At 42.8% G+C, this 14,044-nt stretch overlaps 1 protein-coding gene across 4 annotated transcripts in view; it reads right to left on the bottom strand.

Annotated features, from left to right (window-relative positions):
* DDHD1 (DDHD domain containing 1) overlaps window positions 1-12,662 on the bottom strand; it is a 105,502-nt gene extending 92,840 nt beyond the window's left edge. For all 4 annotated transcript variants that reach the window (XM_041759131.1, XM_041759132.1, XM_041759133.1 and 1 more), the window contains exon 1: window positions 11,604-12,662. In XM_041759131.1, the coding sequence (XP_041615065.1) occupies window positions 11,604-12,462 (859 nt within the window). In that variant the 5' untranslated portion in view covers window positions 12,463-12,662. The remainder of the gene's footprint in view (window positions 1-11,603) is intronic.
* Window positions 12,663-14,044: the final 1,382 nt, after the last annotated feature.

Raw genomic sequence — 14,044 nt, 5'->3', positions numbered from 1 at the left:
CACAGTGCAGGCCTGGGGCAGGGGAGGAACAGCACTAGCTATGGGAAAAGTGTGAAGCCTTATTGGATCCTTCCTATTTCACCCATGGAACAAAAGCCTTAAGCTTTTATTAGAAAGGCAGAAACCACTGTTGCTTTCAGGGCATACATGAATACTCAAAGCTGGGAAAAGGCACTAAAATAATAAACCTACCCTTGGTGTAGGGGCAGGATACTGTCTTGAGTCTAGACCATGACGTTTCCTATAGCTGGGGTGGAGGCAGAATCACGGAGAAGGACCCACTCTCAAGAGTCAGAGACACTATATCTAAGATTGAGGCTGGTCAGAACAGAGTGTCCCTTCTCCACTCTCCCAACACCATCACCAATATAGTAAGCATTTAATCTTCTGCTGAGGGAGGGTAACAGCATGAACAAAAAACCCCTGGCAAACAGCCCCCACCCTAAATACAAGGTAATGCCAGGAAAATCCGAAGCCTGATAACAACTGTAGTAACAAAATCCAAAGCCAGCTCTACTCCCAAACAGACTGATCAACCTCCCATACTAAAGGCTGAGCAAAGATAAGGTGTGCCTATTTCTAGGCTAATTACTGTCCTACATAATACGTCCAGCTTTCAATAAAAAGTTGAGACATATGAAAAAGAAAGAAAACATACCATGAATAGACAAAACAACAGAATCAGATCTCAAATGTCCCAGATGTTGGAATTATAAGAGAATTTAAAATAACTATGACTGATATGCTAAAGGCTGTAGTGTAAAAGGTGGGCAACATGTATAATCTCAGATGGATGATTTCAGCACAGAGATGGAAACTGCGAGAAAGAATAAAAGATGCTAGAAATTAAAAACACAGGAAGAGAAAGAATACTTTTGATGGGTTCATCAGTAGACTCAACACAGTTGAGGAAAGAATTGGTGAGCCTGGAAGTTAATAAATATTACCCAAACTGAAACAAACACACACACACATACACAGCGGAAAAATTAAAAAACAGAAGAGAGCATCCAAGAGCTGGGGGACAATATCAAACGATCTAATACACGTGTAATTGTAATCCAAAAGTCTCAGAGAACACCAACCAGGATAAATATGAAAAAGGTATCTCTAAAAGCTAATAATGGAGATAAAAGAGAATCATAATAAATAATCAAAAGAAGGCAGGATAAAGAAAAAAGGAAGTAAGAATAAGCAGGACAGGACAGCCTGGGTAGCTCAGTCAGTTAGGTGTCTGGTTCTTGGTTTTGGCTCAGGTCATGAACTTACAGGTCCTGGGATTGAACCCCAAGTGAGGCTCCCAGCTCAGTGGGGGTGGGGGGTGGGTGTGTCTGCTTGAAGATTCTTTCTCTCTGCCCCTCTCCCCACCCCTCTTTCTCTCAAATAAATCCTTAAAAATAAAAAAAGGAATAAATGGGAAAACAACTAGCAAGATGGTCAATTTGAATTCAAACTTAGCATTAATCACATTAAATATATAAATGACCTAAAACACCAAATAAAAGCACTTCTCAGACGGAATTTATGAAGCAACATCTAAGATAGGTAAAGACACATATGGGTTTAAAAGTAAAAGAATATGACATATTACACAAATGCTAAATCAAAAGAAAGTTGGGAGTGTCTAAATTAGTATCTAAGTAGTATCATTCAAAATGATAAAGGTTTTATTTCATCACAAGGATATAATAATCCTAGATGTGCATGCATTTAATAATAGAGCTTCAAAATACACTAAACCGAAACCAATAGAACTAAAAAAAAATTAATCCACAATTATAGTTGGAGATTTCATCCTTCTTAATAATTGATAGAATGAGTTTACAGAATAATGACATAAATACAGAAATTTTAAATTGGAAGGGCAGAGCAGAAACAGGTAAAAGAAAAAGATGAAATAAAGATAAAACAATTGGTAGATAGAAGGCTGGTTCCTCTCAAACTGCTTGAAATACAATCTTGGGACTGGTTGAACTGGTAATCCTCTGATTGACACGAAGACAACCCAGGATGAAGCATTTGTGAGCTATTCAGACTGGAGGAGTTAATTAATCGAGTTATCAATGTTGAGGCCTATAATCCCCATCTCCCCACCCCCATCAGAATTACTTGAGATACCTATTAAGGAAAAAGATTCTCAGGCCCCAGGTCCAGATCTGTTGAATCTAATCTCCAAGGATAAGATCTAAAAATCTAGTTTTAACAATCTTCCGAATGACTTAGGCTCAATGAAATCTGCAAACTACTGGTCTACGACAGGATGCCATACTAGGAGAGGTAATTCAAAGGCTGAAGTGTTTTTCACTGTCCTCACCACATGGAAAGGTCTTCATTTTGTTCAGTCTCAGAGTCTAGAAGAGGAATTAGGGTCCCTGCAACGTTGATACTTGTGATTTCCAGAACTTTTTTTTTTTGGGGGGGGGATGGTGGTGGTAAGATTAAACAGCTTTACAATGAACATATAGATGTATATTTAGAAAAGAGTGAGGGAGAAGGGGAAAGGAAGAGTGAGGGACTACGAATGTATGTATGTATGTGTGCCTATGGTTATCAAATATGGGGTGAAGTTAATTTTGGTTGAGCCACAGATTCACATTCTGCTTTTTCACAAGTAAAAGAGGCCAGACACACACTTTTTAATTTCCAGAAGCTAGGCTTCTAGCTGAAGATCTAATATATCAGCCTGGCTTAACTATAACAGCTAACATTTATTGAGTACTGCACTAAGTACACTGGTATACTTTAACAGAATCTTTATAATAACCCTGTAAAGCAGGCATTATTATCCCCACTTACAAAGCTGAAACTGGACCATCAAGAGATTATAACTTGCCTCAAGTCATATGGTTATGATAAATGAAGGATTCAAACTAAGGGAATTTGGCAACAAAGATCTGTTTTCTTAGCCCACTCAGCTTTTATTAACAATGCTGGTAAGAGAAGGTTGCTTCAAATCCCTGGACTAAAAGCTTCAGACTGAAGCAAGATTTTGCACTAGGTGCCAGAACCCAGCAGCATTCCCACCACTACTACTGGTTCAATTGCAGGTCAATTAAGAGGAATCGATCCCTTCAAAGTTTTCATGTTGAGGTCTCCACTGTAAAAGGAATTATGGGCCACTTCTTTCGGCCAACATGGCAAAAGACCAAGAACACTACTGGCTCTGCCTCAACTGAAAACTGAGCAGCCTTTCGAAAGCTGTAAGATTCTCTATTGTATCAGAAATCCTGGTAGAAAAAGAAAGAAAGAAGAAAAGAAAGAAAGAAAGAAGAAAAGAAAGAAAGAAAGAAGAAAAGAAAGAAAGAAAGAAGAAAAGAAAGAAAGAAAGAAAGAAAGAAAGAAAGAAAGAAAAGACAAGACAGAAAGACAGAAAGAAAAAGAAAAAGAAAAAGAAAAAGAAAAAGAAAAAGAAAAAGAAAAAGAAAAAGAAAAAGAAAAAGAAAAAGAAAAAAAGAGAGAGAAAATAAAAGAAAAAAAGAAATCCTGGTAGCTGGTAGAGATGTTCTCAATGAGTTTTGGGGGTGAAGTCAGTACCTCCTGCAGCTGGTGATAGGATCTGCATACCAAAACAAGGAGATGCTTAATAACTTAGAATGCTTTCATGCAAAAGAATTCCTCCTTTCCCACAGGCAGTAGGTATGTAAGAAGAGTAGGGGACATCTCTGGTGCACAACCAGGAAAACTCAAGACAGTATGGCTCTTTCTGGGGCCTGAGAATAGGCAAAAGTCTGTCACAGTTTTTCACAGGAGCAGGCAACAGTTCACAAGGGGTTCTCAGGCTGTGTTGAGTTGATCACCAAGAGTTGAAGCTAAAGAAAATGCCATGTCAGGAAAGAGACTGCAAACTGAATTTGGCAGTCTCTTTTGGAGAGTTGAAAACCAAGAATGTCAACTGGGCTGTAAATTTCAAAGGACAGAAGAGGCAGGAAAATGGAGAAGCAATCACAGCTAACTGTTATATAGACCTTACTGTCCATCATGAGCGGTTTCAAGATCTCTGAATGTTATAACACATTTACTACAACAATCCTAAGTTAAGAGGTAGGTACTATTAACATCTTACAAGGAAACTGATGCACAGAGAATATAATTTGCCAGAAGACACAGACAGTATATGGCAGAGCTGGGATTCTGGCCCAGACAGTTGCCACCCGTGGTCATTTACATTCATAAATATGACATAGTACGGCATCTCTCGAAAAGCCAGTAAGAACTGAACTGGAAGTGGAAGAGAGAAAACCGATGTCCTGAGGTTGGCTAAGAGTTGATCTGAAAAGGGTCTGTAAACCAGGTCAACCCTTGTTTATGACCTACCATATACTTTGATGGGTTCTACTATATCTGCCCAAAAAGACAGAATCCTGTCAGGCAATCAGAATTCCAAACAATTCAGCCCAGTATTCCAGGATTAGGAACATTCGTTCTATGTGAAGTACAGTAACACCTTTCTTGCCCACCAAAAAAAAAAAGTGTAATATATAATGTGGTTTACACAAAATAACAGGTTAAATAGTAAACAGGTTAAAAATAAGAATAAACTATATCCAAAAAGAATATTCTAAAATATAAGGTCCCAATTTTTTCTAGCGAAAAAGAACAGAAGCACAAGTAGTGGTGCTAATCTTAAACAAGAAGAGTAAGAGTGGTGAGCTATATAATGAAAATGTCAAGCAAAGGCAAGCATCTGTTGATAAACCTTACAGACATGTATACCTGCCTCATTTAGTGCTAGCCATACAGTAAGGGTTCATTTCAGCAGCGAACAGCCAGTATGGTACAACGAGTGCCATTAAAAGTGCTTGAGCAGCCATACTGTGCTTTCTTCCGTTTGAGTGGTCCTCAACAATTTCTTTCAAGTAGACTCTCTCTTTCCAATGACTGTCTTTTGATTCACAGCAAAGATTTTTTTTTTCCTTATTTATTTATGATAGTCACAGAGAGAGAGAGAGGCAGAGACATAGGCAGATGGAGAAGCAGGCTCCATGCACCAGGAGCCCGACGTGGGATTCGATCCCAGGTCTCTAGGATCACGCCCTGGGCCAAAGACAGGCGCTAAACCGCTGCGCCACCCAGGGATCCCAAAGATTTTGTTTTCTAAAGCATAAACAAACTTGAGGGTACTTAACATACCAGATGTTAAAGTGCAAGCTTTACTGAAGGTCTAGGTGGGTGAATCAGGTGGTAGGGGATACCCTAGGCCTATCTAGAAGCAGTTCTATAGAATGAAAAGAAAAAAATGAATTCAGTCAATAAAACACTAACCGAAAGTTGATCATTTGTAATAATTAGTAAAACATAGGTGGAACTACATTTAACTCTATGTACATGAAGGCTTGGAAGTAATTCTAACTAAGCTCCCTGTGCATCACGTAAAGTTAGTGAACAGCACATTCTATGGCTTATGATCTAGAAGATTTGTTTTGGCACAGTTAATCCAGTTGTTTCATGTCATGAGTCTCAAGGACTATCCTGCATCCATTTCTACAATGATGGTTCACTGAGAAGTAGTCAAAAGGAGAAATAGTAATAATATAGAGATTTCCATTCACAGTTAAAATTACCCTTAAATAAAAGCCTAACTCTCAACTAATTTGGAAAAGATAGAGAAATGTAAATTCTGTCTGAATGGCCAAGATTTCCAGATACCTGAGGTCCTGGGGTACAGAAGTACCAATAACAATGTAATTTCTAAAGGCTGGCCTGGCCCCAAAAGTCAAAAGTCACTCAACAGATTTTACTTAAATACACAAGTGCAATGATTACAAAGATTATCTAGATATAGCTTAATGTAATAACACAGCAGAACAAGTACTAATGAGTATATAATTTATTCTTTATATAGCAATCTGGCAAAGTTAGAAAGCACATAAAACAGAATTAATTTTACATGACCATATCAATACTTCCACCCTTTTTCTTTTGATCTCTGGCACAGGCAATCTTGACAATAAATCATGGATAGCAGTTCTCACAATCTTGAACTTCTTTTGTCCCCTCATCTTTTCACCGTCTTAAATTATATCTGTCTCCTAATCCAGGGGTACCAAAAGGTATCTATATTATGCTTTTTATCCCATTAATCCACTCATTTGTTAGTGATTCAGCATCTTTTTGTGGGCATAATTTCCCTTGACCAAAGCAGATTCAAAAAAGTGGAACTCTAAGTTATATCTACTGATCTAAAAAATGTTTTCCCTTGTTATACTTTTTAACTGAGCTTTTAGAAATGTACTGTGGCAAAAAAGAGCTGGTATCTAGGCCTTTATCGGTGTTGAATTTTTTTCCTGATAACACATACGGTTTAAATTTTATCACACTCATGAAACGACAAAGGACTTAAATTGCCCAACAACCAGGGATTCTAGAACTGTCTACCTCCCCACTATTTCTGCCAATAATTACGTTTCCTGTGAGTGCATTCCCCATTTCCCTCTCTCCTTTCTATCTGCCTATTCTCCTCACTTAGTGTCCATAATTTCAGAGGATTCCATGACCAGCAGCACATCCAGCTTTTTCCCCTGTGGATCTGAAAACGATCACCCCCAGGATTCCAGACATCAGAGATCTTAACAAAGTAGAAACTACAGGGTGTGATGTGGAGATAAAAGACCCAGGAAATAGGATTTGGAAGAACAGTACAAAAAAGACTCTTTTATGAAAAAAAGAGTAGAGGAAAAAAGAAGCAGGTGACAGATGGAATAAAGAAAGAAATACCAGTTACTCTGAACATTTATATAAAGTACTTGTACAGCATGCATTATTACATTTGAGCTATATACAAGCAAGGTGGATCAATAACTGATATGAAATCAGTTTTAAAGTAATGGTCCCACGTAAAGGGGAAGAAAAGTCCTGAATGCCTTGATCAGCTTGTGCCAAGTCCTGCCCTGCACACACATCACTGTCATTCATATCTTTGTGCTCTTTCAGTAGGTCACTGAAAAATGCAGTCTAAAGTAGGCCTGATTTAAACAGCGTTCTCCCAAGACTTCAACCAGGATTCTGCAAACCTGAGCAGCCAGGGTTCCAATGCAGCCCAAGGTTACTTTCCAGTCCGGGCTAGAGACAGACAATGCAGTTAAGAAGAGATAGAAAAGACTTAACACTTTTTCACAATCAGGCATGTCAATCTCTGGTCTCCGTTCCCTATAGTTCTGCTTTACTGGAGGCAGCAACTGATCAAGAAAGAGTGACTTCTCCCAGCTTGGACTCCATTACTTTCCCATGATTCCCATGATGTCACATAAAGGATTCTTAATTATTAAGGTTATTAACCCTTAAATGAAAAAGGCCAAAGAGATGGTTATGGTTATGCCAAGTTAAAAAAACACCAGTTAGAGGAGCCTGGGTGCCTCTGTCTGTTAAGCGTCTGCCTTCAGCTCAGGTCGTGAGCCCAGGGTCCTGGGATCGATCCCCACATCAGGCTCCGAGCTCCATGGGGCGCCTACTTCTCCCTGCTTCTGCCTTTTTCTGTCTCTCATGAATAAATAAAATCTTTAAAATTAATAATAATAAACAACATTTAATTTGGGTACTTGCAGAAAAAGCCCTTATTTTTCTACCTCATTTTGGTGGGAATATTATTTTTTCTTCAACATATCATGAAGACTGGTTAATTTATAAAGTGTTTGAAAATGCTTTAGAAAAATAATGGAAGTAGACCGCAAGTATATGGGAAAATGGAGAAGGGGAAGAAATTGCACATTCATATAAATATTTGGTCAAATAACTTTAGTCAATAAATGAAAATTATATACTCCCTAGTGTATAACGCACACATCACTGCCATAAGAATTGCTATGAGACGATTCGTCAAGTATCTGTGTAATGTTCCATATGCCTTTCTACCACTATTATTAAATGCTTGCTAATATTCTTTAGAAACATTCTTTCATCTATGGTGAGGTATAAGCCAGTAACAACAAACCCTGGGTACTTCACAGTTCTGCACTGGTCAGCCTTAACTTTCATATGAGTTTCTACAATTCAGGATTATTGTTTTCTGATATCTACATAGATACAGTTAACACCTTGTACTTTGTGCCAACCACTGTTCCAGGCATGTTTATATATAATTCTCAAAACAAGCCTATGAGATGTATACAAGCAATTCTCCAATGCAACCTTTGTATGGTCACTCATCACCTAAGCAAAAGAGAATCTTCAACTGTTTGGTTTCTACAAGTATCTTAGGAAGAAGAGGGGGAGCAAGCCTTAGCTATTACTCAGCAAGAATCAATTTTTATCTAAAATGTTTACATGCAATAAGAAAAATATCTAAGCAGGGACGCCTGGGTGGCTCAGTAGTTGAGCGTTTGCCTTCGGCTCAGGTTATGAATCCTGATTGGGCTCCCTGCATTGAGCCTCCTTCTCCCTCTATTCTGCCTCTCTCTGTGTGTCTCTCATGAATAAATAAATAAAATCTTAAAAAAAAAAAAAAAACTAAACAGACAATAAAATGAAGATAAATTTCCTATAATTAATACTTTTTACATATACAATAATATGAGCTTCCTGTCTATAGAAGACAAATTCTATTCCCCTTCTGACTCATGTACCCCAAACTGCTTCTAATTTTATCTGCTAGTAAGAGTTCAAAAGGAAGAGCATATATTACATCTTTCCTTTAGACTAGGCAGAGCTAACTTATTGGCCTTGACACCCAGGTGCAGAGGGCTCAATTAGGTCCCAAAAGCCTCAACCACCATGTCATAGGAACTTTTTGAATTTTTTTGTGTGTGGTTTTTTTTTTTTTTAACTTTCATTGCCACTATTCAGAATGTTTCCAGAAGAGTTAAAAAAAAAAAAAAAAAAAAAAAACGTAAAATGAGAAGGAAGTCAAAAGCTGCAAAAGCTTAAGAGACCATAGTGAGACTGAACCCTTTCGAGAAGGTTGTGAAAACTTATATAACATGGAAAGACTTGAAGAAGCAATTAGAGCAGAGTGATATGGGATTTTGTGAGAAGTGGCAAGCTAGGGACAAAAAAAGCACCATTGTGTCTTCACTGTACTTCATATGAAGGCCTGGGACACCCACAGGATTGTATATTGTAGAAAACTATTTAGAAAATGCTAAAATGGAGTGAAAATAGGTGTTGCTGTCATGCTAATTAACAAAAATTAATTTATAAGTTATAATTGGTTTATAAGCTATCTGCTTTTTAAAAAGATTTGAGAAGGCTAAGTCCACATTTCCTTTCAGGTTAACATCTGTAGGCTCTCCCAGTTTTTCTCTTGATTTATGATGCTACTATTCTCATGATATACCCCAATTCTCCAACGCAACCTTTGTATTGTCACTAATCACCTAAGCAAAAGAGAACCTTCAATTGCTTGGTTTCTATAACTCACAGGATATAGTCCAAAGTCCTTAGCACTGCAGATCTACTCTTGTTCCTTTTCTAACTACTCTCCCAAATGCACCATTTAAGGGCAGGTACCCTTCACAATCTCCTCCTGTCCTTGACCAGAAACCTCTGTCTCTGTGGTGGTCAAATCCCAAGCCTACTGTATGTGTCTTGGCCCCTACAGGTGCAACCTTAATTTCCTCAAAATGCCATGCAGTTTCATGCCTCTGTATCTTTGTATATGTTACCCCATCTGGCTAGAGGCCTTTCCCAGCATCGCCCCCCCCCTTTTTTTTTGCTTGATTTATTTCATCCTTTAGGGTTCAGTCTTACATTATCTGGGAAGCTTTCCTGATACCCTCCCTCACCCTCGGGTAGTGGGTCAGATGCTCTCTGGATACCACACACATCCCCTGACTAGCCTCTAAAATGCTTCACCACTTTCTAGCTAAGTAACCTTGGACAAGTTCATTAACTTTACTGAGGCTGCTTCTTCATAAAACAGAAGGTTACCATTAATTTGGTATCACTATGAAATAATATGAAAAATCAGTTTATAAACAGTAAAGCACTATGCATTAACAATTTTACCATAAACCGAAAGAGTACACAATATTCTAGATGAATATACTTTAGTTGATTTAAAGATAGGATTCATCCTTTGATCTCCAGACTCTTCTCCAAGGATGCCCTGAATTTTATCTAACTTTCTCGCTCTACTAAGTCCTTGTTTTTCTATATTCCTTTCCTTATATTCAAAGGAAAAAAAAAAAATCTATAGTGATGTCTAGGATATTTGAAGAAAAGACTAAGTGGGAAGCTCCTGAAGGATAATGACTGTCCTTCCACCTTTCCTGATGCCTTCATGAAGACTACTATATTAGGCACATACAAATACGTGGCAAAAATGAAAGAGATGAATGAATGAATGAATGAATAAATTAATGAATATAAGTATACCCTATCCTTCGTGAGCTTGTAATCAAAAGGAGTTATGTGACAAATCCCATATGAATCTGGTTTTGTGTAAATGTTAACGAATGCCTTCAATGTCATCCTTAAGTGTAATAAGAAATTAAATTTTCTGCTATGCTTATTTGGTGATTTGATACACACTGTAATTGCTATCTTAGTGACTCATGCTTAACATAGGTTTTAACATTATCAGAATCACTCCTGCAATTCAATACCTATTTATTAAATATCTACTGCACTAGGCCCAATGAGAGTATGAAGATAAAGGTGGACTCTGTCCATAGATTGCCAAACACATAGAAAGGAAGCTAAGTCATGAATATATATTAATACAAGACCGAATATTGTAAAATGTATCCGAAGGCCAGTGACAACCAAAGAAGACAGAGTTAGGGCCCTAGGCCCATAAGAACTAAAACTGTATATTACAAATTACTGGTAGCCAATAGTTTCTGTTACAGTAGAATAGTATATATCACATATGTAACATTTACTTTTAATCTAATTACAAACTTAATTGTGCTGCTATCTAATTTAATAAGAACCCACTGTTAACATTGATAAATCACACGTGTGCCAAAAACAGCTGCAAGCAGGTTAGGTACATGATTTCATTTAATCTCTCCGACAACCCCGCAAGTAGATACAATTATCCCTATTTTATAGATGAGGAAACAAGGCACAGGCCTTGTAAGTTTTCAAGGCTAAGAATGCGTAAACGAGAACCTAAGAAGAGACAAAAACGAGTAATCCACAGACAGTGAGCAGCAGCAGTGCTCTCCCTCCACGTCTCCCGAATGCACCCGGAGACAGGTGCAAGCAACCTGCCTCCTTTCCTTTCCCGAGTTCATAACTGAACCGCTGATGCTCGAGCAGATCATCTCAAAACGCTCCCACCCCACAGGGCGGGCTGCTCTTTAAATCACAGGCAGAGATCAGGGTAAACGAGACCGAATCAGACCCCCGGGCGGACAGAGCTCAGGCGCGATGGCGAAATCAAACCTTCGGGCCGGGCATCACCGCTCCTGGACCACCTCCAGGGGATGGCAGCAGCACCCGGCCCGCCCCGTCTCCTCCTTCGGACCCCCAGGCAGCCTGCATTGGGCCACCTGCTCTTTAACCCTCCACCTGCCGGCTCGGCGGGTCTCCGCTCCCCCCTGCTCCCCCCGACGCCAGGCCTCGCGCGCCTGCCTCTCCGCGGCGGTCAAGCCCCGAGCCCACCGGGGCTCGTCGGCCCCCGCGGCAGCCCGTCCCGCTCCATCCCCCGGCCGGCTACTCACGGTTCCAGTACACCGGGTAGCACTCTCCTTGGGTCACATCCACCTCGTAGAGGCCGCCCCGCACACACACCCGCTCGATGTTCACCAGCTCCTCCATCTCGGGCTCGTGCCCCGCGGCGCGCGGGCAGAAGCCGCAGACGCGGTCCCCGTCGTCGTCGTCGTCGTCGTCCTCCCCCGAGCTGGAGGCCGGGCCGCACGCTCGGTCGCCGTCCGGGGCCTCGGCCCGGGGCCGGCCACCGGTGACCTTCAGCAGCGTCCGGAAGGCGAGCTCGATGCGGAGCGAGTCGTAGCCGATGAAGGGCTTCCAGGTCTTCTTGTCTTCCTTGTAGAACCAGCGCACCTCCTCGGGGCCCAGCTCCGTCACCACCTCGTAGCGGTGCCTGGCGGCCACCCCGCCGGGGCGGCTGCGCTTCCTCTCCCCCAGCCCCAGCCCCAGCCCCCCTCCCGCCGCCCCGCCGCTCCCCGCGCCCGACGGGACTGGGGGCGGCTGCGGCGGCGGGTGCAGCGACGAGGAGCTGCCGCCGCCGCCGCTCTCGCCCTCGCTGTAGTAGCGCAGCGAGGAGCCCGACTCCGCGGAGCTGAAGTCATAGTTCTCGTCACTGAGGCAGGCGTCCAGCGCCAGGTGGTGATCGTGGTCCTCCGCGCCCGGCGCCAAGTGCAGCCCGGGGTCCCCGCGCAGCAGGGCCAGGGGCACCTCGCCGTCGCCCGGGGCCCCGCCGGGCAGGGGGTCGAAGCAGCAGACGCCGCCGCCGCCGCCGCACGCCGGCTCCGCATCCGCGCCCAGCTCCCAGGCTGCGCTGCCGCCGCCCCGGCCGTTATGCTCCGGGCTCCGCGGGGAGCCGCGGCCCGGGTAATTCATGGTGTGGAGACGCCGCCGGCTGCCCGGCCCCGCGCCGAGCCGCGGCCCCCAGCGCTTCCGCCTCACATTCAACGCCGTCGCCCTCTCCACCGGTAGTTTTTAATCTTTCAAATCCCAACCGGGGCTGCGGCGGCAGCGGCGGCAGCGGCGGTAGCGGCGGTGGCTCCGCCCACCCGAGGCCCGCGGCAGCCGCAGCCGCGTTCCACCGCCCGCCCCATTGTCGCGCAGCCCGGCGGGGGCGGGGCTTGGCCCTGGCCCCGCCCCCGCCGGCCGCGCGCGCCGCCCCGGAAGCCCCTGCCCCGCCGGGCCTCCCGCGAGACGCTCCATTCTCTGCTTGGCCCCCAGTGGCGGGTCAGCTCAGGGCGCTGGCAACCCTTCCGAGTTCTCAGTCGTTTTCCGCCTCCGCTCTGCTCTCCCTGCACACCTGCCTCAGCCCTAGGGGTCAGAGCCCAGACGAGGAGAGGCTTTATCCCACCCATTCTTGTATTCTGGCTCATGAGCCCGGGGGGCTGAAGCTGCATGAGAGGGGCCCCCTGGAAGTTGGGTTCTCCTGACCTTGCTTTTGTTGACCTTACGTCCTCATCTGGACTTTCTCAGTTACTTAGCCCTGGTCCCTCCAGAACTGTCAGCCTGTCACACAAAGGCATTGCACCGCATGCCTGCGATCCCTAATGGTGACATTACCATTCCCTCGCAGAAACCTAGGCCTAAACCTTTCTTCGCAGGCCACCTGCTATTATTGTTTATCTTTTGATACATATATCTTGTTTTCCCAGCCTCATTGTAAGGCCCTTGATGGAGACCGAGTCCATATGTCTCAACCTGTCTCACACAGTGGGTGCACAATCAACGTTGATTATGATCGTGGCAAGCACAGCCAGTTGTGATAGATTATTACACTGAAGGCCGAAAAACACTAGGTCCTAGACTTAGTTTTACCAACCACAGGTGAGTCACTTCATCTCCTTGATCTTTTTGGTTTCCTCATCTGTAAAATGAAGTTGATCTCTCAAATGTCTTGCAGCAATGGAATTCTATGATCTTCCCCGGTTCTTCCTGTTCTTTATGCATCTCTGAGTCTGTAGCTCACTGTCTGGGATCAGATTGAATGCTGAGCCTCCACTGTGTAGTTCTTTTCTATCACACACAAAAAAAAGTTTTATAAGCACAACACCCTATGTTGAGAATCCAGGGAAAAACAATCTCCAACCTCAGTGTTCTCAATTCATGATCAGATAGTCTACACTGTTTCTTTTCCTCCCTTTGTGGAGGAATCAGATCAGTGGGGCAGTATTTCTTGCCCGGTGAACTAACCAGTTAGAGATTAAGTCATAATTTAAAGCATGGCTGTCTCTAGCTTGTGCTATATGAATTTGAAAGAAAGGGCATTGCTTCCTGTGTGCAATGCAAGATATGAAACAGTGTTGAAGTTCATGGGTTAGAAAGCAGAGCATGGGCTGGATTTTTGCTCCAATTTGTGCCCTTGCCCAAATGATGATTTTATGTAGTGAACGACATGCCAAATTGGACACAGCACATCTCAGAGCCCTCATCTTTATTAATACTGCTTTCTGAATACTTG

This window comes from Vulpes lagopus, chromosome 6, assembly GCF_018345385.1.
Source record: "Vulpes lagopus strain Blue_001 chromosome 6, ASM1834538v1, whole genome shotgun sequence".
NCBI classification, from domain to species: Eukaryota; Metazoa; Chordata; class Mammalia; order Carnivora; family Canidae; genus Vulpes; species Vulpes lagopus.
Note: the sequence above shows the minus strand (reverse complement) of the source record. Positions and strands in the feature narration are given on the sequence as shown.